Raw genomic sequence first — 22,670 nt, forward strand, 5'->3', positions numbered from 1 at the left:
TTTTATTCAGGGCAGGCCAGAAACCTGCCTTGGCACTTGCACATCGCAGCAATGCTTACAGACCCTGCATCCTGGCTGCCAGGCCAGGATCTAAATCCGATGGTGCTGTTGGTAAACTGAAGCTCAGGAAGCGCTTCTGGGTTTTTTTGTCCTTCCATGTGAATTTTTACCCTGTGAAGATGGTGTATGAAGCTATTTTCGTAACAACAAATAGGTTTAAAAGCAGTTTCAGTTTAACATCTACACGCTTGGGTGTTATTAACAGAGCTTTGTATACTGAGCTGGTGCTTGGTAGGAGAAAAAACATCAATCTTACCTGGGAAACCTGGACCCCCTCAGCTACATACTGCTATGAGGAAACTCAGATGTAAGAACACACTTAAATAACACCTCACCAGAGCTGTTGTGCTCCTGACCACCAAAGGCACCTTTTTCCAACACCGTCGTACTGGAAGTTGATGCAGCTGGTTCCATCTGTAACGTGTGACTGTACAGTGCTGTAAAAGAACTATTTTTTCACAGCTTTGGAGAAAGTGAAGCAGAGAAAACCACGCATAACCACTGATACCTGGACCCCAAACTGCCACAGGCTGACGGTGATGCCCACTGGATATCTCCTGATACCCTGCTGCCTTCTGACTGCTCCAGCAGAAGTCCTGTTTTAATTAGCCAGCAGGTCCCTCTGAGGGAGGGACTTTGCTAAAACTCCTGCCGTAGGAAGTATCCTACGGGAGCCAAGTTGCTAAACTGATGTGTGGTTTTCCCTTAACCCCCTCACCCCTGACTTTCCAGCTCCTGACAGCACTGCCAACGTGTGCAGTGTCACCGTGTGCCAACTAGGTGCCAGCTGCCATGGTTTATATATTGTAAAATTAGTGATTTGGGACTCGTGAGCACTGAGGAGAGGCTAGCAATTGCTTAAGAGCTTTCCTTGTGTCGCTCTGGGGCAGGGAGATGGGTGAAACATCTTAGGCTTGAAAGTGATTCCCTGCAGAGTGACGTGCTCAGATCTGCACAACAGATCTGTCGTTTTGGTCACCTTATTAGATCCCTGCTTGAGAGGTTGCTTGCAAGAATCGATTCCTCTTCACCTTGATGTGTCAAGCTAAAGAGAAATCTGTGCCGAAGCACTGTTTGATCAGACGAGTGCCTCAGTTCAGGATTGTTCTTTGACAGCTACAGAAACAGCAGGACGATCAGCGCCTTCAGGAACAGATGAATTTGATCTTGAGGCTGTCGTAAAACAGGTCCCTGAAGTCTGAAGACTCTTCAAATAGTTTGGGCCAGCAAGGAGCAGCTGTACGTGGCGGCTGCGGTAACTCGGGGCTCCGAGTCTCAGAGAGCGTGGTGAAAGGTGACCCCCAGCTGGCTGCTGGAGGAAGCTGAGGCAGCGTTCAGCTCTAACCTTTGCCTTCTTGGCTGGCATCTTTGCACTCCTGCTGTCAGTGGGTGTTGAGTGTCCTTCCCGGCAGCCTCAGAACGTGCCCTCAGATGTAGGCAGCATTTAGCAGCTAGAATTCCCTCAAATAGAAAGAGTACAAATGATGCGTTTTCTGCTTTTGCTTTGAAACTCTTAGCTTGAGGTTTTCCTGCAGGCCATGAGGTTTCTTGCAGCAGCAGGGATGAGTTGTGTTAGCAAGAGGCTGTTCTGTGCTTCGACTGTGGGAAGATGAATGGTTACGTGTGCACCGTTAAATATAACTTGACACCTAGCACACCGCACTTGCAGCCTGTGGGGTGCTTTAACAAGCAGGTAAATCAGCAGAGGCTGTTTTGCAGCCGGGGTGATGCTGGGTGATTAAAAAGCAGGGGCAGAACAAGGAGTTTCTAGTGTTTGTTCTTGCTTGTCATCTGACTCTCCACTTCCACTGTTCTTTAAAAAAAACAAAAACAAAAACAAAAAAAAAAAAAAAACAAGCAAGGGGTAAGCATCTTAATATCTTTATTATAAATGGAAGGCACAAAAGAGGCCAGCATCAGAGACTGTCCAAGAGAAATGCTTTGTGCTTTATAAACAAACAAGGAAGTACCCTTAGGTGGGTGTGATAATCCTCCTCTAATGCGTTTTTGGGGTGCAAAAATAGATTTGTTCCTTTCTTGCTCTTCTCTGCAGGACAAAGGCAGAATAGGCACTGCAAAGTTAGACCAGGGAGGTCAGTTTGTTCCGTACTGAGAAAGACAAGCCTGTAAAACAAACTAGACAGATTTTCTTTGTACTATTCATCTTCCTTCAGCAAAGGCAAAGCTTATGACACTTGTTGGTGTGTATTTCCAGACCCCCAGCTACTGGCACTGTAGCGCATCTCTAATTCTTTGGTACAAAAGGTTCAAAATCTCTTAATGCAAAAATTTTACCAGCACCCTGGAGCAAAAAAAAAGAAACCTAAAACCCTTACCAACTTCTATTACAGACCTGCTGAGTGCACCAGAGTTACTCATTTTTATTCAGGCTTTCAGGGGCAACTTCAGTTGGTTTAGCGCTTGGATTGCTATGTTGGCAGATGTCAGTTTAAAAAAAAAAAAAGCTTTTGAGGTCCTTTTTAAAATGAGACTGCTTTTTTGGAATTTGGAATACTGCAAGGTATCGTTGGTTTTGCTTTCTTCCCATTCCTTAGACCAGATCCATTCAGATTCTGAACAGCGTTCCCGGTGTGTTCAGGAAAATGGAAGGCAACAAGCAAAATGATGAGCTCCTTGGGCAGTCAAAAGAGCTAAATCTGGAGAGTGTTTTGAGTCAAACTTCCATGCTAAGGAGCACCAGTAATTGTTAGAAGTAGCTGCAGAGGAACCTGCATGGCACTGGGTGTGTTTCTGAAGGTGCTAAAGGTCCGAAGTGACGATTCCTATCCATACTAAAGAAGAGAAGGAAACCTTGCACTTAACTACTGTTTTTATTCCCTTTGTCCAGCAGTCAAAAGCAGTAACTAATATGAGAACCCAACTTTTCCTCTCTTTATTTTAGATTTGGGAAAATTCCCTGCCAAAACAATATTTCCTGGAAAATTCACTAGTGTTTGTGTGAGTAAAAGCTTCCAACCTTTTATTATTAATTTGTAAGAACTATTTCATCCACTTTTGTCCAGAAGAGTCAGAAATAATTTGCACAGAAATGTGCAGCGTTTTAATGAAAGGATTCAGAATCACTCTGAATTGAACTTTATCTGGTCTGGTTGCAGGTTTTGTGACATTTAGTGTCTTTAAAAAAAAAAAAATCAAAATTTCTGACTTCATATCAGAAAAAAAGAAAAAAAAAATGCTTGTGGCGAAATAAAATCTGTTGCAGCTCTGCTCATCGAAAACTCATTGGCTGTTAAATTGGACCTAAGTCGTCTTCTCTAACCTTTCATGATCCTGCAGCAATGGCTGATGATGGATATATGGATTAGGGAACAGCACGTGATGGCAAACCTGTGGTATTTGCTACTGTACTGGGTCTGGCTGGAATGTTTACTTTCCCTGCAGCAGCCCATACAGTGCCGTACTCTGTACTTGTAGCTGGAACAGCAGTGTTATCACACCAGTGTTGTGTCTACTGCTGAGCAGCAGTGGCACAGCATTGGGCCTTTCTCTAACCCTCCTAGGGGGTGGGCAAAAAGGTGAGGAGAGAAACATCACTAGGGCAGCTGACCTAAACCAATCAAAGGGATATTCCATACCATGTGATGTCCCACTCAGCAATAAAAGGTGGAAACAGGAAGAAGAGGGGAGGGGTGGGCTCTCGTTGGGAAAACGTCGGTCCTCCTCTCGAACACCGGCTGCGTGCGTTGAGGCCTTGCTTCAAGGACGTGGTCAATCATGGCTCATTTGTGGGAAGTAGAGAGTAATTTCTTTCCTCTGCACTTCCATATAGCCTTCATTTATTTTGTTTGTTTGTTTTCCTCCCTTCTTTTTATTTTTCCTTTTCCCCTTTCCCTTTTTATTTCCCCTTAGTTAAATTGTTTAGTTCATGGTAGTCTTTATTTAATTATTATAATTTTTTCCCTTTAATTAAATTATCCTTATCTCAACCCGTGAGTTGTTCTTTGCTTTACTTCTCCCCCTCCTCATCTAAAGGAGGGGGAGTGAGAGAGCGGTTGTGGGGTTTAGCTGCCCAGCACGGTAAAACCACCACAGCTACAGCGCAGAAAGAAAAACCAAATTGCTTCCAAAAAATCAAAGTAATTCAAAATCCTTGGTATCATGCAGCCGTGCCACTGGCAAAGTGAGCATTCCCCTGCCTCTCAAAGCTTGCTGTACCCTTGATCTGCTGTCTTGCTGCTGTTAATTGATTGCAACTCTACATGTCTGATCAGGGCTACGAGTTGTTCTCGATATGGAGATCATACAACATATACTGTGCACGCTTGTGTGTATAGATATGTTTATCCTGTATGCATGTACATCCGTATGCATATTTGTGTGCTGGCCCCCAGATCCCTCATGTTACAAAGCATCGGCCTCGAAGGCATACTCATCAAAATCTTTTGTAGAGCCTCCATTTTTTTCTAGTTCCCTCAAAATGAGAGAATTTTTACGCGTTCTCTGTGTCGAAAAGGCAAAAATTCTGATTTTCACTGTCGCTCTCGCTAACTTTCTCTCACTCCCTCCTCGTGTGTGTATAAACACAGATGTGTGTATGCGTATGCACATCTGTGGATTTAGATGCACTGGTATGTTTTTTGCTGTACAGGTAATAAAGACGGGGAAAGGTTTTTGTGTTTTCTTAATAGGTGAAGAAATCTTGAAGACCAGAGATTGGAACATGCTGAATTTTAAATTAAAAAAAAAAAAAGAAAAAAAAAAGTTAAATTGTCCGGCTGTGGAAGATGGAGCCTCATTTTTGCAGCCACTTTGAATCACGAGTTCATCTCTAAATGCGCTGTTTTTTTTTGTTTTTGTTTTGTTTTGGTTTTTGTTTTTTATTTTTTTGAAGAGCTAACTAACCGTGGCTGCATCCAGTCTGAGAGAGCATTCAAATGGACTTGCTTCCTCTCTTAGTTATAAGCTGTTTAAAAGCGCATCCTATGTTTGAATTGTGGATGAGAGGTTCCCTTGGCAAAGTGAGGAGGAAAATTCTTCCTACCCCTTTATTATTAATTCACGGATTCAGTCTTGGTTCGGCCTACAGGAGCAGTTAACTGGAAGCCTTTGAAGATCGATAACTTTGCTGAGGTTGTCCAGGTAGGTGAAATCGAAGACCCACAGGGCCTGGAACGTGCTGTTTAATGCGTCCTAACTGTGTTCTAGAGAAGTTATTTGTAGCCATAGTTGATAATTGACTTGCATGTATCATCAGGTGGTTTTTTAAGGAGTGACTCCGTTTTCAGGCTTCCAGATGTGCTCCAGGTCATATTATTGAGGATGTGGAAGAGAACGCTTGCTGACAAAGCTCCTGGCAGCTTTACAGAACTTTAATATTTAGTTAGTTCATGTAACAGCTGATTTCAAGGCTTTGCTCTCTTTGAGAGACTGATAACTTGATTTGATTAACTGAAGAAAGCTGGAAAAATGTTTGTTCCTCATTATTTTTCACTTGTTACTTTCTTTCGGGTTACTTTTAAAAAGAAGATTTCACTGATCACAAGCCAGTAGAAGACTTTCAGCCCAAGCAAGGGTGAAGACAGCTCTCTCCAAGAGCAGAGGAAGTCCCTGTGGAGAGAACCCGAGCTTGTTAGCAGAACTCGTCGGCATGTCTAAACAAGGAGACGATTGCTACTTCTATTTCTATTCTACCTGTAGCAAGGTATGGCTGGCTTTCCTTTGCTTTGCTTTTTTTCCCCCTTTTTTTCAGGAAGGAGTAGATTAGGAGGAGGAAGCACACTGGTCTTTGGTTAACTTGAGAACCAGATAGATTGTGAATTCAGTTGTAGCACCATTAGGCAGCAGCATGGCCATTTTTGAGGCTGTACTCTATTTTCCTTGTTGGTTTCCTTTTGGTTCCAGGGAGACAAATGTGCCTACCGCCACTGCGAAGCTGCTCTGGGCAATGAGACGGTCTGCAAGCTGTGGCAGGAGGGTCGTTGTTTCAGGAATGTCTGCCGATTCAGACACATGGAAATTGAGGTGAGTGCCTAACAATGTGTTCTCAAAATAAATCCACAAAAGCATTTTTCAGTGCCGTAGGTGTACTGATTGCGCTTTTGCAGGATAGATTTGTTTGCTTCAAAATCATACTGGTTTCTGTTACCAAGAGAGGGGGTGGGAGGAAGCAGAGGGAAATAAAATCAATGCCTTAGGTATGTCTTAGCAAGATATTTGTTTATTTTTTTTTATTAGATGCTGACAGTTTTCTCAAGAGATGCAGAATAGCTGTTAAATAGACTGCTAAAACGTGCTGGAGCAGGGGGGTAATAAACAGGCTGTTCTATCCTCATGGGAGCAGGCTTGATAATGAACTATCAGGTGTCTTCTGACCCACAGTCCTTCAGATAACGCTGTTGTAGCTGCCTGGGGTAGGAAGTGGGGAAAGTTAAAGGTGCAGCAGAACTAAGTCTCCAAGAAGTAGTTCTAGACAGGGTTAACCTAGGCAATTTCAGATGTTCTTTTTCCCTCTGAATAATCCTAGTATAATCCTAGGTGTATTAGTTTAAGCCACCCTCAAGTGATGTCTGAGAGTGCCTGTCTTCTCAAACTGAGTGATGACCAAACTAAATGTGCATAGTGGTTACAGCGTATGCAAACTTTGTGAATATGCCCAGAAATACTACGCTTAACTGAGAAACTGACCTTTGGAATGCTGTTTCAGCACTGTGTTGTGACAGCTGTCACGATCTGGAGCTGTGCATCTCTTTGCAAGCCTCAGGTGCATGTTATCACGAGCTTTTCTTTCTTTCTGTCTTCAGAAAAAGCGCAGTGAGATTCCTTGCTACTGGGAGAACCAGCCGGGAGGCTGTCAGAAAGCCAACTGTGCTTTTCATCATGCAAAGGGACGTTACATCGATGGACAATTCTTACCACCAAGCAAGAGTGAGTTTAGGTCCTTTTTCTTTAAGCGCTGAAGAATTAATTTTGAGTATTACTTAGTGGGTGCCAATCCTGTAGGGGGCGTCAGGTAACTGTTCATTTGTGAGGGCAGGAAAAGGTCTGCAGTCATAGGTGTACTGCACCGAGTGTACTGCTGGTGTTTGTTTTCTGCTTTCGTGCTCAGCTTCTCTTTGCTTTGTGTGATGTTTGCCTTGCAGTTTGCTTCCTGTTGTTTCCTCTTTTGCTGGGTGGTAGGGAGATGTGTTGTTGTTGGAAGGGAAATCATTGTTCACGGTGTAAGCAGTGATGGGATGGGCAAAAGGAGATGCTGAATTCGTTGTCTGTGCGGGTTATCTGCCTTTGCTACCATCTCTTTGCATTGTGGTCAAAGTTTTAAACTGCCATATTACCGATGATCCTCCTCTTCCTCTAGCTACACTGCCAAGTCCGCCTGAGTGCGCGGACGATGATCTGAAAGTGGCTCAGATGTCACTGCAGCAAAACAAACTTTCTGTCCAGTCAAATCCCTCTCCACAGCTAAGGGGGTGACGAAAGTGGAAAACTCTGAAAATGTCCCAAGCCCTACACACCCTCCAGTTGTAATCAATGCTGCAGATGATGATGAAGATGATGATGGTGAGCATGTTTTGGTTCTTGGAAGGAATTTGTGCTGTAAATGAATGTGTTAAATCTTTGGTTCTTGGAAGGAATCTGTGCTGTAAATGAGTGTATAAATCACAGATGACCTGAGGTCTGACTAGCGATAGGGCAGGCAGTCTGGCCAGGTCACTGGTGGCTTTGTCTGGCAGTCAGTGGACAGAAGCTGAAACGTTGGAGGAAAGCTTAGAACCACTCCTGGCTTTAGCTGGTCTTTTGTGTAAAGTTCTATGTGAAACTAGGAAGGAAATTTCTTTTTTCTGTCTGAAGAGCAATGTGTTGTGTAGTAGTTAAAGCTGCAGAGAGAATCTAGAGTCCTAGATGTTTTGTCCTAGTGTATTCTACTTAGGAGTTCATCAGGTCAGTGTAGCTGTTTAAAAACAAACAAACAAACAAACAAACAAAAAAAACAAAACAGCAACAAAGTTTTTTATATGAACCATGGGCTGAAGTGTCACTGCATGAGCTACGTAATCACGACCAACCTGGTCTATGCATAACTGAATCGATTTTTCCCCTTCAGACCAACTTTCTGAGGAAGGAGAAGAAACTAAAACTCCCGTCCAGCATCCAGCTGCGGAAGGCAAAAATGGATTACGGGTGATTTCCACTCGGAAAGGCAGTTCTATTACTACTAAACAAGGTATGCCAGCACCTTAGTAGGATAAATCAGAAGAACTTGACAGTTAAGTCAAAAGCAGCGTGGTGTAAAAACACAACAAAATGTAGGGGTGCTGAATGGAGTCGGTTATTTCCATGATCTCATTTCTGCCATTAATACCATCATGTGCCCATTGGGTCAGAAAGGTGAACTCCTTTTCTTTACTTTTGGAGAACAAAACAGGGCCACAGCATGGAGTTTAAATGGCTGCACGTGCAGCCTTGCAACCACTGCTGATAAGCCATATCTAACGATAGAGGGATCTAATATTGTGTAAATGGATTAAAATTAAAACTACATTTTGAACCCTGAAGGATGAAAGGAGGGGCAAAATGCCATTGGTTCTATGGCTCTTTCACTTGTGAGGAGTGTTGACAGGCTTTATTCGAAATACTTCAGAAAGTTCCTGAGCGCTAAGAAGCCTGAGGATCTGTGGTCCTCAGTGAGTGCCTCTAAGCCTGTCTCATGAACTGTTTCCTGTTTTCAGAGGGCAATCTGAATTTTGGAATAAAAACACTTGAGGAAATCAAATGGCAGAAGATGAAGGAAAAAAAGAAGAGACACGGTGGTGAGTTAATATTGCCTACTTTCTTATCCTGTTCACGGCAGGTGATGGTGACTGGGAGCTGCTTGAGGGACAGACTTCCATTTTTAGCTGGGGGCATAAAGCAACCTGATTCTCAGCCAGCTGGTATTCTAAATGGGAGTTCAAAGGGCAACCAGAGGCAAATTAGTCACCTCTCTTCTTTACATGCTCTGCTTGCTGTATTTTTGACAGTAACAAATCATTTAAAGTTTTTTGTTCTTTGTGATAGTTTTTTATGTTGGGTAAACTTCCTTACGTTTTGGTTGCTCTGAACAGAAGGTTCTTCAAGATCTTCTCTTCGTCCCGTTGATTCTATGATTTTTCCTGCTCCAGAAGAGGAAAATGTCCGGACAGTGGTGAGAACTGTGACAGTGTCTTCCAAGAAAGGTAATAATGAATGCTTTTGTTTTGATTTCATTACTCCTAAACTGGAGGGTTAAGCAATAATTAAAACAATTCACCCATGTTAGCCTTCTGGTGCTGCCTTCTGTTCAAAACGTGCTTTTATGCTTAAAGTCCCTGGTTGTACTGGAAAGATTTGGTGCTCAGGTTAAGTGCAGTGGCAGGAGAAAAAAAAAAGTGTCAGTATGCCAATAGGGGGGTAACTGAAAAACAGAAGAGTAACGAGAAGAGCGAGCTGTAGAAGCCAGTGCTATATAAGAAGCAATTTCTGAAGCATTAAAGAGGCGTACAGTGGCAGGTGTGGACACAGTATGACAGGTGTTTGTGTATAAATTGTTTAGAGCTGTGCAAATGCCTTTTAAAGGGAAAAAAGTGTGGAAGTACTTTTACTCGTAGACATTCACCTTAGAAAGGAATATTTCTCAGCATTTGCACCTAAGAATATTCTGCTTGCTTATGCAGCTTTGTTCTGCACAAAGTATAGGTGTCAAGCAGACTCAGATTCACTCTCTACTATCTCAGCTGGAATTTGAAGCAAGCACTGAGACTATTAATATTTTTTTTCCATGTTAATTATAGTTAAAATATGAGTTTGTGTGGTTTAGCTGTCAAAACAGTGTCTGACTAGGGTTTTTTGGACATGGGCTAACAGGATAATATTTCTGTTGGCTACTGGTTTCTGTGAAATAGAAAAAAAAATTCCCTTTTGTTTTAGGGGAGGAACCTGTGGTTCGAGTAGATCTTGCTGATAGACAAGGAAAACGGAAAGCCTCCGCAGGTGAGAACTTTTTACGAGCTGTTACGTAGGTGCTGCCTTCTATATATGACTGCATTAAAGAGTATTTGTGATGTATGAAAGGAAAATACATTGCAGTGGAGATCTGTGTTGACGGCAGAAACGGAAAAAAAAAAAAAAATAAATCATTTAGCAGCTGAAAGGCAATTCTATGAAAATATGCTTGAAAAAGAGAAGCTTATTGTTGACTGTTCTCAAACCTTCCTGCAAAGAAAAGTTCTTACAATATTCCTTGTTTTCTCTGAAGATGATGTAGGCAGCCTTCCAGTGAAGCGCAGCCTTGCTGAAAGGCTGGGGAAGAAGGTAGAGGCTCCGGGAAATGCTGACAAAGCACCCAAGAGAGAGACAGGTACTAAACGGGCATCTGGATTGGATTCCTGGGTTTCGTTTTTAGTCTTTCTGTTTGTCCTTTTCCAGTGATGTTTCTTTTTGCATGTTGGCTGAGGTCGTAATCACTGGGATTCAAAGTTACCTTTCCTGTCTTGTTTTGAAATGTGAACCTGAAGTTGACATTATGCAGCCTCCCTAATTCGTTCTTTTTCTGTTTTGCAGTTCGAGTTCCCAAGTCTCTGAAGGACAGGCTGGGATTACCTCCTAAACAGACCAGTACTGAGAGAGGTAACAGCTAGATCTTAAATATGCTTTCTCCTCCTTCCTTTCCACAAACTTGGACTGCTTTCATACATCCCTACAAACTAATTTAAACGAAAACAAAGAACTGACGCCTCTTGGTTGAGTGCTGAAGCTCTTCTGACAGCCACTATCAGAAGTCTGGCTCTAGGTGTGTGTTTATTTTCTACTTGTGCCTTGTCGAGGTTTTTAGCTGCTTGTGTGAACCGTTACGTACAATTAGAATAGAACCACTGCCAGGAGCAGGAATTTGAAATGCAGTCTGAAAAAGTAATAAAGTAAAGCAGCATTTCTGTGTAGCAGTTCTCTCTGGATAGGGCTGGTCTTCAAAATACAAGTGGCTCAGAGGAGGAGGAGAATGTTGTTCTAAGGATATTGTTCTAAGATGCATTATTGGGAACGCTCAAGATGAGTTTTCCTTAGTGCTCTGACAAATTTTGGAGACTTAAAATATTGCTGGACTCTCTTTAAATGTTGGTGCTTCTCCTCATTTCTTGATGATGACAGGGAAGGCTGCTAAGCCGATGGGAGAGATCCATGTGAAAACACTGGAGGAAATCCGTCGTGAGAAAGCTCTTCAGAGACGCGAACCTCAAGCCAAAGCCGAGGCTGAAGGGCACGGTAAAACTGAAGATTCCAGCGCAGGGGCAAGAGCTGCTCGTGCAGGTCGCATGCAAACTTTCTCTGAAGCCTTGTCTGAAAAAAAGAATAATCGCTTGGTAGAAGAGAAGAAAAAAGCAGGAGAATGCCATAGCAAGAGCAAAATTCAGGGTGAGTCCAAGAAGCAGCTCGCTCTGTCCGGGCCCAGCAAAGGGCAGGCGAGGGAGCCGGCAGGAAAAGTCAAGCCAGAAGGAGAAGTGCGTGTTAAAACCTTGGAAGAAATAAAGCGTGAGAAAGCTCTGCGGATGCAGCAGAGTGAAGGAGATGTGCCAGCTCCCTCAGCACAACCCGGACCTGCCCCAGCAGAGCAGAAATCTTTATGGAGCACAAAACTAACAGGTAATAAGATGCTTTAATGCCTGCCCCAGTGAGGTGCTTCCCATATTGAGCAAGTTCAGTTTGCTCAGGATCTGCTTCATGGATAAATGCTGAATGGCTTGCACATTGTAGCCTTTCTCTCTCTCTCTCATGGGACACAAGGAAATAAATGCACAAAGGAAACAAGTACCCAGCTTTCTTTATTTCTGCCGTTGACAACACTTTTTTTTGTCTTTTTTTAAAGCACCTGAAAAAGAAGAAAAGAAGGCAGTGGAATTGAACCGGCCTTTTCCTAAACTTTCCTCTGGACCTGATGTACAGGTGAGTCCTCTGTGAAGACACACATACATTCGTACAATTTCTGATAATTCTGACAAGTTTTGTTACTCACCGTGTGCCACCCTCTTGAGTGTGTTCTTACCCTTCAGCAGCTGGTAGGAGCTGCAGTGCAGTCTAAATCCTATCGCCAGCAGCATTTCCAGACAACTCTGTAATCCTCAAACTTGGAATCAGTCTGTTTATACCACAGCAAGAAAGAAACCCTGTTAGCACCAGCTGAAATCTACACAGTTAACGTGGAGGGAATTCTTTTTGTTCTTACTGACTTGATCTGTCAGACATGAAGGATTTAATACAGAAGGCCAGAGTTCTGTGTTCAAGGAAATCAATCTGTCAGTGGATACTGTATAGGGGAACTTGTATGACTTTCTGCTGCTTAAAAAGAATGTGATAAATAGATGTACAGCAGAACACCCTAGCTGTTTAAAGAAGCTTGCCATAGTGGATATTGCAGATATGTGAGACTGCGTCCATAGTAAAGCATGGCTCTTGTTACAGGCAGAATTTTATGGGAAAACAAACAAACAAACAAACAAACAAAAAAACCAACAGTAACCTGAACGAGATTAATATGCTGTTCCACATCAAGACCATTTTGGAGGGATTGCTGATCAGATTTTCTTAACGAAATCTCCACGGATTTTATTTATTTTTTTTGTCCTATTCATGCACTACTTTTCTTTCCTTCTAGCCCACTCAGCAGAGTGGAACTCGTAAATGTCCAGAGAAGAGCTTTGAAGAGAGACGGTGGGAGAAGTGGCAACAGAGAGAACAACAAGAGAAGCTTCGGCAGGAGGAAGCTGCTGTCAAATCTACTGCTGGCTTCTTTAATACTGAACCAGCAGGGAAAGTGGCAGCTCAATTTCAGGGCCAGGAAGCTAAAAGTAAGTGTTGAAGGTTAAGAGTTACTTAGGTTGTCTTCTGAAATACAGACAGAAGATGACACTTCTCATGCTGTAACTCTGGCTGGGTGCATTTTGCCACGCAGTGCTACGAAGCGAAGGGTGTACTTTCTTTTTCTTAGTTTGCTTCTTTTCCTGCCAGCCAGATGTTAGGTAAGGAACGGGAGACTAGAAAATGACACTACAAATGTGGACTTTGTAGAACAACTTAACTGTGGGACATCACTGCAAGGGAGAGGAAGCTGGTACAAGAGTTGCATACACTCTTGTCCTACTATAACTGCTGCTTTTTCCTTTCCTAGCGGGAGCAGGACTTTAAATATAAAAGCTGTCTATATTTGTGAACCTAGCTTGCACTTAGGATTGCTATGTGTCTGAGGTTTTCCTTGTCCTGGATTATTATTTACTGTAGCTCTTCGGTTTCTTTGTTCCTTTGTATGGCTTGTTGGTAGACAGAGTTTACTATGTGGAAAAGATTCCTGAGAATCCAGGCAATGGCGGTGTAATTGTGCTGGCCAAATGCATTTAAGTGTGTAGAAGGACTGTGGAAATGATTAAGAGAACCTGGATTTTTCCTGAGGCAGAGCAAGACTGTATCAGTTCTCTCTTCCTTTTACTCTAGCCAACTTTATGACATCTGCGAAGCCTTCGCGTGGGAAAGTCACTTTCCCCAAGAAGAAGGCACTGAAACGTAAGGCACCTGGGAGTTACCCGTCTGCCATAGCAGCTGTGGAACTACAGACTGCCTTTGATGCTGACATGATGGGACCTCCAGCCAGAAAAGCAGCCATGGTAAGGCCAGGGGCTAATGCAGCGATGGATCCCTTGTTAAATTTCTACCCTCCTCTATTTGAAAAGGTGGAAAACTCAAACGTTCTGCAGGCCTTCTGTTTCCTTAGAAATCCAGTAGCTGTCTCCAGGATGCTTGTAGAACCCTTCTGTATTTATGAGATGAATGGCACTCTTTAACCGGTACTCTGATGCTGTGATTTCTCTGGTGTGGGGGATTTTGTCCATTAATGCCATGTTCTTAAAAGACACCAGATCGTGAGTAACCTCCAGGTGAATGTGAACTTTCTTCAGGAGCACCTTGGTTTTGTATTTTGGCCACGGCTCCGCAATGCCAGAGGAGAAGCAGTGTGGAGGAAAAAGCTATTAAGGAATCTTTTACCCATGTGTCATAAATACTGTTTTGCTGCTTTCTAGGGTGTTTCAGACGTGCCGGAGCACGTCCCAGCCATCAGACTTGAAGAAAATCCCCAAAACAGGTGACAACCCCAACTTGTTCTTTTTCTTAATCAGTGTATATCCCCAGGGAAACAAGTTCTGTCACATGTGGGAAAAAATGAGGGTTCTGAGATAATTGAAGCCAAAATCCATCAAAGGAATAAGTCACCTGAAACCACTTTCTAGCAGCTAGCAGGATTGCTTAATTAGGCTTTCTTGAAATGCTGCAAGTCAGCACAGCTTTCCGGTGACTTCTTGGGTTGTCTGAATACCTGAACGAGGATGAGGTGAAGTTCTACTTCCTCGTGAGGTGATAGATGATGAGTAGTGTCCTCTGCCTTTTGGTCCTCAAGAATGCCACCTCAACTCCAGGTGCCCTGGCTTCACAGATAAACCCCCAGACTGAAAAATGTACCTGGTAACACATCGGGCTCTAAATGTAGCCCTGGGTTGATTGATAACAATCCCTGTGTAAGATTGAAGCATAGGAGGGCTTGCCTACAGTTTTAAGAGCCGGTTTGCAGGAAAAGGATTTCCCGTTAAGAAATGGCATATCCTGATTGTTCTTTCTTGCTCTCCCAAGACCTGAAGTGCGTCTTGGAAGCCCGGAACGATTTGAGGAGCAGATGGAGATGGATCTCGAGACCTCGACCTCAGCTTCTTCCCAGCCAGAAGAGGCACGGACACGCTGGCTGAGTTCCACAGGGAACGCGCCCTTATCTGCGGATGAAGATTTTGAGAAGCTACTTTGGGAAATCTCAGGAGGCAGACTGGAAGCTGAAATCGACTTAGACCCAGGGAAGGACGAGGATGACCTCCTCCTTGAACTCTCCGAGATGATTGACAGTTGAACTGCGTAGTCCTAGGGTATAATTAAAAAAAAAAATAAAAATTAAAACTGTTCTTCTTGTTGGATACCCCGAGGTGATCCTTTTTCTAACTGAGGCTTTGCAATGAGACTTAAAGCACAGTCTGAAGTGGTAGAAATTGGCAGAATCTGCGCTCAGTTGTCCTAAATTTCCCTGCTGGTCAGAGTTAAGGTCTTGTGCATCCGTTCTGTAACTATAGGTGGTTACCTTCGATATCGAGAGGACAAAGCACTTCTTTTGGCACAGAAAGATCTCCATTGGCACGCCATGGTGGCTGCAAATCGATCTTCTGATGGAGCGATGCTCTGAAGGCTTAAATGTAAAGCTTCTTCCTTCCTCCGCCCTTGGCACAACTCGATGTTGGGCACATTGTGAAGCTTCGGTGTTCTGATTTCTCGGACAGTTGATAGCCAAATCCTGGAGTTACTATGTCAACTCTTGACTTTTACTCGTGTATGCCATTGTTTTGACTGTACCCGTGTCAGATGATGAAGCTGTAGGGGTGGGAGGGAGCAGAATCGTTATTCCAGTGTGTTGTGGACCAAACTTGCTGCCAGGAATGGGGGTGGGGGTCAGCCCACCCAGCCTTCCTTTCAATTATCAGGGAGGATCAAATGGTGAAAAGCAGCAGCTCTGCCATGCGGCTCCACTACCCCCACTCCCTTCTCTTGTGCTATACCAAAGTTCCCCCAGGCTTTGGTTGGTGCTTTTTGCCTGTGTGAGGACTCCGGGGCGAGCAGTCGGGACTCTGCCACAGTCACAGGGTCGATGAAGGGTTGTTTAAGTGCCTCTTGGTTTTAAAACTTGCTCCCCTGAGCTGCTGGCTCTGCTGCCTGCTACAGCAAATGTTCGGGTGCCATCAGCATCGCACTTGGGCGTGGGCACTGACCCTGCGGAGGACAGAGCTGAGATTCGGGTGTATTGTGTACCCTGGCACCAGCCATCGTTTTTTTTCCCCTAGCAGATCAATTTTGAATTATTTTCCGAACTTTTCGCGGCACGGTAGGCACTTCCCGCTATGATTTGTGAAGCTGTGGGGGCCCTCAGGCATTTGCTGCTGGCAGAGGAAAAGCGCTTGTCGAATTTGTTGTAAATACTTAATGTTTGGACAAAACCACGCGTCTCTGTGTGTGTGTGTGTGTGCTGTGACGCCCCGGCCCGACCAGGGAAAACCTCCGCCGACGAAACTGCTGCTGGAGCTCACGCAGGCCTTCATCGTGCCGAAGGACTTCACGGGGACTTCTGCCGGCTCAGAAATGGGGGAGAAAAAGCAAACTCAGGAGGAGGAGAGCTCAGAGACTGCGCCCACCTGCCCTCGCTTTCCCTTCACCCCAAGAAGCCCTGTTCTACCATCAGCCTTCGCCTCTTCTGCCTGCGGTGCTGGGAGCGGGAGCGGCGAGGCGGCAGCAGCCATGGCGTACCGCGGGCAGGGCCAGAAGGTGCAGAAGGTGATGGTGCAGCCCATCGTATCCTTCCTGCGGCTGGGGGGTGCCGGGGAGGTGGGTGGGGGGCGGCTCGGACCTCAGGGGGCTCGGCCCGGGCCTTGAGGCCTTGTCGCGGGGCCCTGAGGCCTCGCTGTGGGGTTTGGGGCCTTGTCCCAAGCCCGGAACTGTCGTCCCCGTGCTGAGCCCTTAACGCAGCGCCCCAGAACCTCATCTTCTGCTACCTGCAGAACGTGAGTACCGCGGGGAGGGGGCGGGGATGGGGATTTGGGGAGTGTGGGGGGAGTGGGGAGGGTCTGGGGATTCCCCTCGGTGAGTTTTCGGCTCCTGGCTGTGTCCCGGGACGGGTTTGTGGGGGATGGAGAGCTGTGCGGTGTGCTGGTGGGCACAAGGAGCCCGGCATTTCCCCCTCGTGTAGCCGGGCGTGCAGGGGTGTTCCCTTGTGACTGGAAACGTGTTCTTCACCAAACGTGTAGTATTCACCCGATGGTATAACGCTCAAATGTCAGATTGCACATTGGAACTGCCCCTGAGAGTTGCTCCTCGGAGCGTTTGGGAGCTGTCGTGGCTGTGGCTAGCAGGTATTTCTGAACACGAGAGAACAAAAGTGCTCAGTGTTTGTGGCCCGACTTACTCTCCTCCTTCGTTCTGCAGAGGTCGAGGATCCAGGTGTGGCTCTATGAGCAGGTGAACATGCGGATAGAAGGCTGCATCATCGTGAGTATCCGCACGTCCCCATGTTACATCTTTCATTTTGCCTCATTCACAATCGTGTTTTTTGGTCAAGAAAAGTTATCACAAGGAAAAAGAGATTTGTACTTCTCTGCCTTTCCCCTCGCCCTGCCCTTCCCTCCCGCTCCTGAGCCCTTCGTCAGGCCTTGCTGGGCCCTCTGTCCGGCTGTCTGTCCGTCCATCCGAACCTCTGGCCATCTGTCCCACCACCCTGCCCCGTCCCTGCCCTCTCCCTGAGGAAGCAAAGAGTCCCCGGTCTGCCTTCATGGGGGGGGGGGGGGGGGGGAGGGAGAGGGGAGGTTCTGCTGAGAAAAAAATGAAAGATTTCCCCCTTAACGGGCGCCTTGCGAGTTCTTTCGAGTTCCAACCTTCTGCCTTCCTTCCGTAGCAGTGCCTCTAAGGGGTGCGCTGTAAGGCAGCCCTCATCTGGCACGTTGCTCCTCCGTTCCCCCAAGGAACTGCCTTCAGGATCTGACTAACTCTGGATGCACCCGGTTGTCGCCTTAATTTCTCCTTTAGCTTGCTGAAAACAAGCCGGTTGGGTGACCTTTTGCGTTTCTCGCTTAAAATTTGGATCGAGGAGGTCTGTGTTTCCTTACGCTGATGAATTTAAGAAGATCTTGCATCTAAGAAAGGGAACAAAAGCTGCTGCCCAGCAGCGTCTGGCTCAGGGAGGAGTGAGAAAGCTCTGTGCAGTCCCCAAGGTCCGTGCAGCAGGAGGCAGGAGGTGCTCCAGGCTCACAGCAGCAGTTCCCCTGCGGCCTGTGCAGGGAGAGGCCCCTGGTGGAGCAGGCTGTCCCCCTGCAGCCCATGGGTCCCCCGTGGAGCAGATCTCCACGCTGCAGCCCCCCTGCGGGTGGAGGAGCCCCCGGTGGAGCAGGTGGCTGTGGCCTGGAGGAGGCCGCGGCCTGTGGAGAGCCCCCGCAGGAGCAGGCCCCGGGCTGGACTGGAACAGGCTGTGCTGAGCCTGCTTTGCCCGTGACGCTCCTTGTGGAGTGATCTCCCTGTCCTTCTGGCAGCCCTTGAGCCCTTGCCAGCCTCTTTTCTCCCCTTGGCGTTGGAGGAGGGGCAGGGAGAGAGCGCTTGTGCTGGAGCTCAGCTGCCCAGCTGAGGAAAACCACCACGGCTCTGTCTTGCCGCTGCTGCAGCACGCTGGTAGCAGCCAGCACCGTCTGTTCTTCGAGCCTCAGCAAGCCCACAGCATCTTCCCAGAAGGGATCCCTTTCCTTCACGCCTGACAGGCGCCGCCTCCAGAGGCTGAGGGCTTGTGCCCCGTTTGCAAGCGCTTTCTCAGTGCCCCCTTCCCCAGAGACGGATCCCAGCTGCTTGGCTTCACTGCCCTCTGCTGCCAGGCTCCCGCAGCTGCTATCCCAGCAGCACAGCGAACATGCGGATAGAAGGCTGCATCATCGTGAGTATCCGCACGTCCCCATGTTACATCTTTCATTTTGCCTCATTCACAATCGTGTTTTTTGGTCAAGAAAAGTTATCACAAGGAAAAAGAGATTTGTACTTCTCTGCCTTTCCCCTCGCCCTGCCCTTCCCTCCCGCTCCTGAGCCCTTCGTCAGGCCTTGCTGGGCCCTCTGTCCGGCTGTCTGTCCATCCATCCGAACCTCTGGCCATCTGTCCCACCACCCTGCCCCGTCCCTGCCCTCTCCCTAAGGAAGCAAAGAGTCCCCGGTCTGCCTTCATGGGGGGGGCGGGGGGGGAGGGAGAGGGGAGGTTCTGCTGAGAAAAAAATGAAAGATTTCCCCCTTAACGGGCGCCTTGCGAGTTCTTTCGAGTTCCAACCTTCTGCCTTCCTTCCGTAGCAGTGCTTCTAAGGGGTGCGCTGTAAGGCAGCCCTCATCTGGCGCGTTGCTCCTCCGTTCCCCCAAGGAACTGCCTTCAGGATCTGACTAACTCTGGATGCACCCGGTTGTCGCCTTAATTTCTCCTTTAGCTTGCTGAAAACAAGCCGGTTGGGTGACCTTTTGCGTTTCTCGCTTAAAATTTGGATCGAGGAGGTCTGTGTTTCCTTACGCTGATGTCCACGCTGAAGGTGCAGAAGGGTTCCGTGCTGTTGCTTGGGTCAGCCTTGTTGCCAGGTTTGGAATGTTTAGCCTACCGGTGCTTCGGTGCTGTTGGGCTGCACTCAGAGTGTGAGCTCTGGGCGTTATTTCTCAAATACTGCGTTATTTGAGCGTACAGACCCGAGATATTCTGCGGAGAGGTGATTTAAGGCACGTCAGAACCACCGCTGCGGCGTGTGCCAGCGTCGGACGCCCGTTCGAGTGATCGGGCGGAGCAGGTGAGTTGAATTTGGTGCTGGGTGGCGAGGTGGTGTTGGGGGAAGAGCTAGGCTAAGGAGAGCTTCCTCTTGCTCTGCCCCTTCCCATCTCAAATGGCCGCTTCCTGGGGAGATGGGTTCGTTGGGAGGTTAACTACAACGTTACAGTGAGGATGAGGAATCACCTTTAGTCCCGTAGGTATTTGCTGCCAGGCCGCAGCGTTGATTTCAGAAATTGTATTTAAAAAAGGGAAAAGAAAGGAAAGATGTATTCTTTAACATACTCTCTTTTCTCGGAGAGTAGATGGAGGAGCTTCAGCCGTGCCCTTCCTCCGGAAACGATTCCCAGTGTCTGCTCAGACACTGAGGAGGAAAATGGAGGAGAGCCACCCGATAGAAATAAAGGAAAGAAGGGGTCATGGATTAAGGGAAAAGCAATACTTAAAAAATTGGTGCTCTCTAAAAACGGGTTAAGGGTTTGGGACCTGCAGGTGCTGCCTACACCTGTGTGCATTGCAGTCGTGCCTGTTGCCACTGAGCAAAACGGGGAGAGCTGCTTTGTCGAACGCGGCGTGTTAAAGCACGTGCCACTGCCTGGAAGAAAAGCACGGACTTCCCTCGTGTGGGCCTTCTTCCCTAGCGATCTGTGGTTTACCTGATGGTTTCCCATAAGCTGAGAATGTTTAAAAGAAAAAAAAAATCAAAAACCAACACCAACGTTGAGAGTGGTGAAGCAGATCCTCACGTGGGGACTCAGAATCAGCGGTGACATCACCATGCGAAGCATTGTGTGTGCTTCGGGTTGGGGCTGCTGCGAGCCTCGCAGCGGGGAGGGAGAGTGGATCCGGGGTGCCTCTGTGTCAGCCCTCTGCCCTGGTGGCTTCGTGAGCACTGAGAGTTTGACTCCTGTGTTCCCAGCTTTCGCTTCTGCACCTGAGGTGTGGCAGAGACAGCGAGCTGCTTGCTCAGCTGGAGGAGGAAGAGGAGTGACCTCAACATTGCCGAGGTAAAGCACAATTACTGAAAAGATTTGGCAAAGATGTGGGTTGTACCAGCGCGGCTGCTGCAGCTGCAGCAGATCCTGGAGCATTGGAGAAGATAGAGAGGGTTTTCTTCATGAAAAGAATGCTGTTAAAAGTGTTTTCATGCCAGAAATTAGGATAAACGCCTCTGTTGTTTGACATCCTCTATTGAGCTGGCACATTGGCATTACAGCGTACCTGGCACGCTGTTTGTATTAAAAAAAAAAAGGTATTTTATTCAGGGCAGGCCAGAAACCTGCCTTGGCACTTGCACATCGCAGCAATGCTTACAGACCCTGCATCCTGGCTGCCAGGCCAGGATCTAAATCCGATGGTGCTGTTGGTAAACTGAAGCTCAGGAAGCGCTTCTGGGTTTTTTTGTCCTTCCATGTGAATTTTTACCCTGTGAAGATGGTGTATTAAGCTATTTTCGTAACAACAAATAGGTTTAAAAGCAGTTTCAGTTTAACATCTACACGCTTGGGTGTTATTAACAGAGCTTTGTATACTGAGCTGGTGCTTGGTAGGAGAAAAAACATCAATCTTACCTGGGAAACCTGGACCCCCTCAGCTACATACTGCTATGAGGAAACTCAGATGTAAGAACACACTTAAATAACACCTCACCAGAGCTGTTGTGCTCCTGACCACCAAAGACACCTTTTTCCAACACCGTCGTACTGGAAGTTGATGCAGCTGGTTCCATCCGTAACGTGTGACTGTACAGTGCTGTAAAAGAACTATTTTTTCACAGCTTTGGAGAAAGTGAAGCAGAGAAAACCACGCATAACCACTGATACCTGGACCCCAAACTGCCACAGGCTGACGGTGATGCCCACTGGATATCTCCTGATACCCTGCTGCCTTCTGACTGCTCCAGCAGAAGTCCTGTTTTAATTAGCCAGCAGGTCCCTCTGAGGGAGGGACTTTGCTAAAACTCCTGCCGTAGGAAGTATCCTACGGGAGCCAAGTTGCTAAACTGATGTGTGGTTTTCCCTTAACCCCCTCACCCCTGACTTTCCAGCTCCTGACAGCACTGCCCACGTGTGCAGTGTCACCGTGTGCCAACTAGGTGCCAGCTGCCATGGTTTATATATTGTAAAATTAGTGATTTGGGACTCGTGAGCACTGAGGAGAGGCTAGCAATTGCTTAAGAGCTTTCCTTGTGTCGCTCTGGGGCAGGGAGATGGGTGAAACATCTTAGGCTTGAAAGTGATTCCCTGCAGAGTGACGTGCTCAGATCTGCACAACAGATCTGTCGTTTTGGTCACCTTATTAGATCCCTGCTTGAGAGGTTGCTTGCAAGAATCGATTCCTCTTCACCTTGATGTGTCAAGCTAAAGAGAAATCTGTGCCGAAGCACTGTTTGATCAGACGAGTGCCTCAGTTCAGGATTGTTCTTTGACAGCTACAGAAACAGCAGGACGATCAGCGCCTTCAGGAACAGATGAATTTGATCTTGAGGCTGTCGTAAAACAGGTCCCTGAAGTCTGAAGACTCTTCAAATAGTTTGGGCCAGCAAGGAGCAGCTGTACGTGGCGGCTGCGGTAACTCGGTGCTCCGAGTCTCAGAGAGCGTGGTGAAAGGTGACCCCCAGCTGGCTGCTGGAGGAAGCTGAGGCAGCGTTCAGCTCTAACCTTTGCCTTCTTGGCTGGCATCTTTGCACTCCTGCTGTCAGTGGGTGTTGAGTGTCCTTCCCGGCAGCCTCAGAACGTGCCCTCAGATGTAGGCAGCATTTAGCAGCTAGAATTCCCTCAAATAGAAAGAGTACAAATGATGCGTTTTCTGCTTTTGCTTTGGAACTCTTAGCTTGAGGTTTTCCTGCAGGCCATGAGGTTTCTTGCAGCAGCAGGGATGAGTTGTGTTAGCAAGAGGCTGTTCTGTGCTTCGACTGTGGGAAGATGAATGGTTACGTGTGCACCGTTAAATATAACTTGACACCTAGCACACCGCACTTGCAGCCTGTGGGGTGCTTTAACAAGCAGGTAAATCAGCAGAGGCTGTTTTGCAGCCGGGGTGATGCTGGGTGATTAAAAAGCAGGGGCAGAACAAGGAGTTTCTAGTGTTTGTTCTTGCTTGTCATCCGACTCTCCACTTCCACTGTTCTTTAAAAAAAACAAAAACAAACAAACATACAAATAAAAAAAAAAAAAAACAAGCAAGGGGTAAGCATCTTAATATCTTTATTATAAATGGAAGGCACAAAAGAGGCCAG

At 46.7% G+C, this 22,670-nt stretch overlaps 1 protein-coding gene and 1 pseudogene across 2 annotated transcripts; both read left to right on the forward strand.

Annotated features, from left to right (window-relative positions):
- Window positions 1-2,411: 2,411 nt before the first annotated feature.
- LOC311428887 (zinc finger CCCH domain-containing protein 11A-like) lies at window positions 2,412-10,464 on the forward strand (annotated as a pseudogene). The gene is made up of 11 exons: window positions 2,412-3,813; window positions 5,114-5,160; window positions 5,545-5,722; window positions 5,923-6,042; window positions 6,822-6,945; window positions 7,376-7,578; window positions 8,123-8,242; window positions 8,748-8,828; window positions 9,123-9,233; window positions 9,964-10,026; window positions 10,292-10,464. The product of its transcript is annotated as a zinc finger CCCH domain-containing protein 11A-like (transcript).
- Window positions 10,465-13,325: 2,861 nt separating this feature from the next.
- LOC311428890 (zinc finger CCCH domain-containing protein 11A-like) lies at window positions 13,326-16,103 on the forward strand. The gene is made up of 3 exons (XM_084540120.1): window positions 13,326-13,685; window positions 14,100-14,161; window positions 14,704-16,103. Exons 1-3 carry the CDS (start codon window positions 13,524-13,526, stop codon window positions 14,969-14,971), a joined length of 492 nt encoding a protein of 163 aa, XP_084396246.1. The 5' UTR covers window positions 13,326-13,523; the 3' UTR covers window positions 14,972-16,103.
- The last annotated feature ends 6,567 nt before the right edge of the window (window positions 16,104-22,670 follow it).

This window comes from Aythya ferina, assembly GCF_964211825.1.
Source record: "Aythya ferina genome assembly, contig: HAP1_SCAFFOLD_178, whole genome shotgun sequence".
Classification (NCBI taxonomy): Eukaryota; Metazoa; Chordata; class Aves; order Anseriformes; family Anatidae; genus Aythya; species Aythya ferina.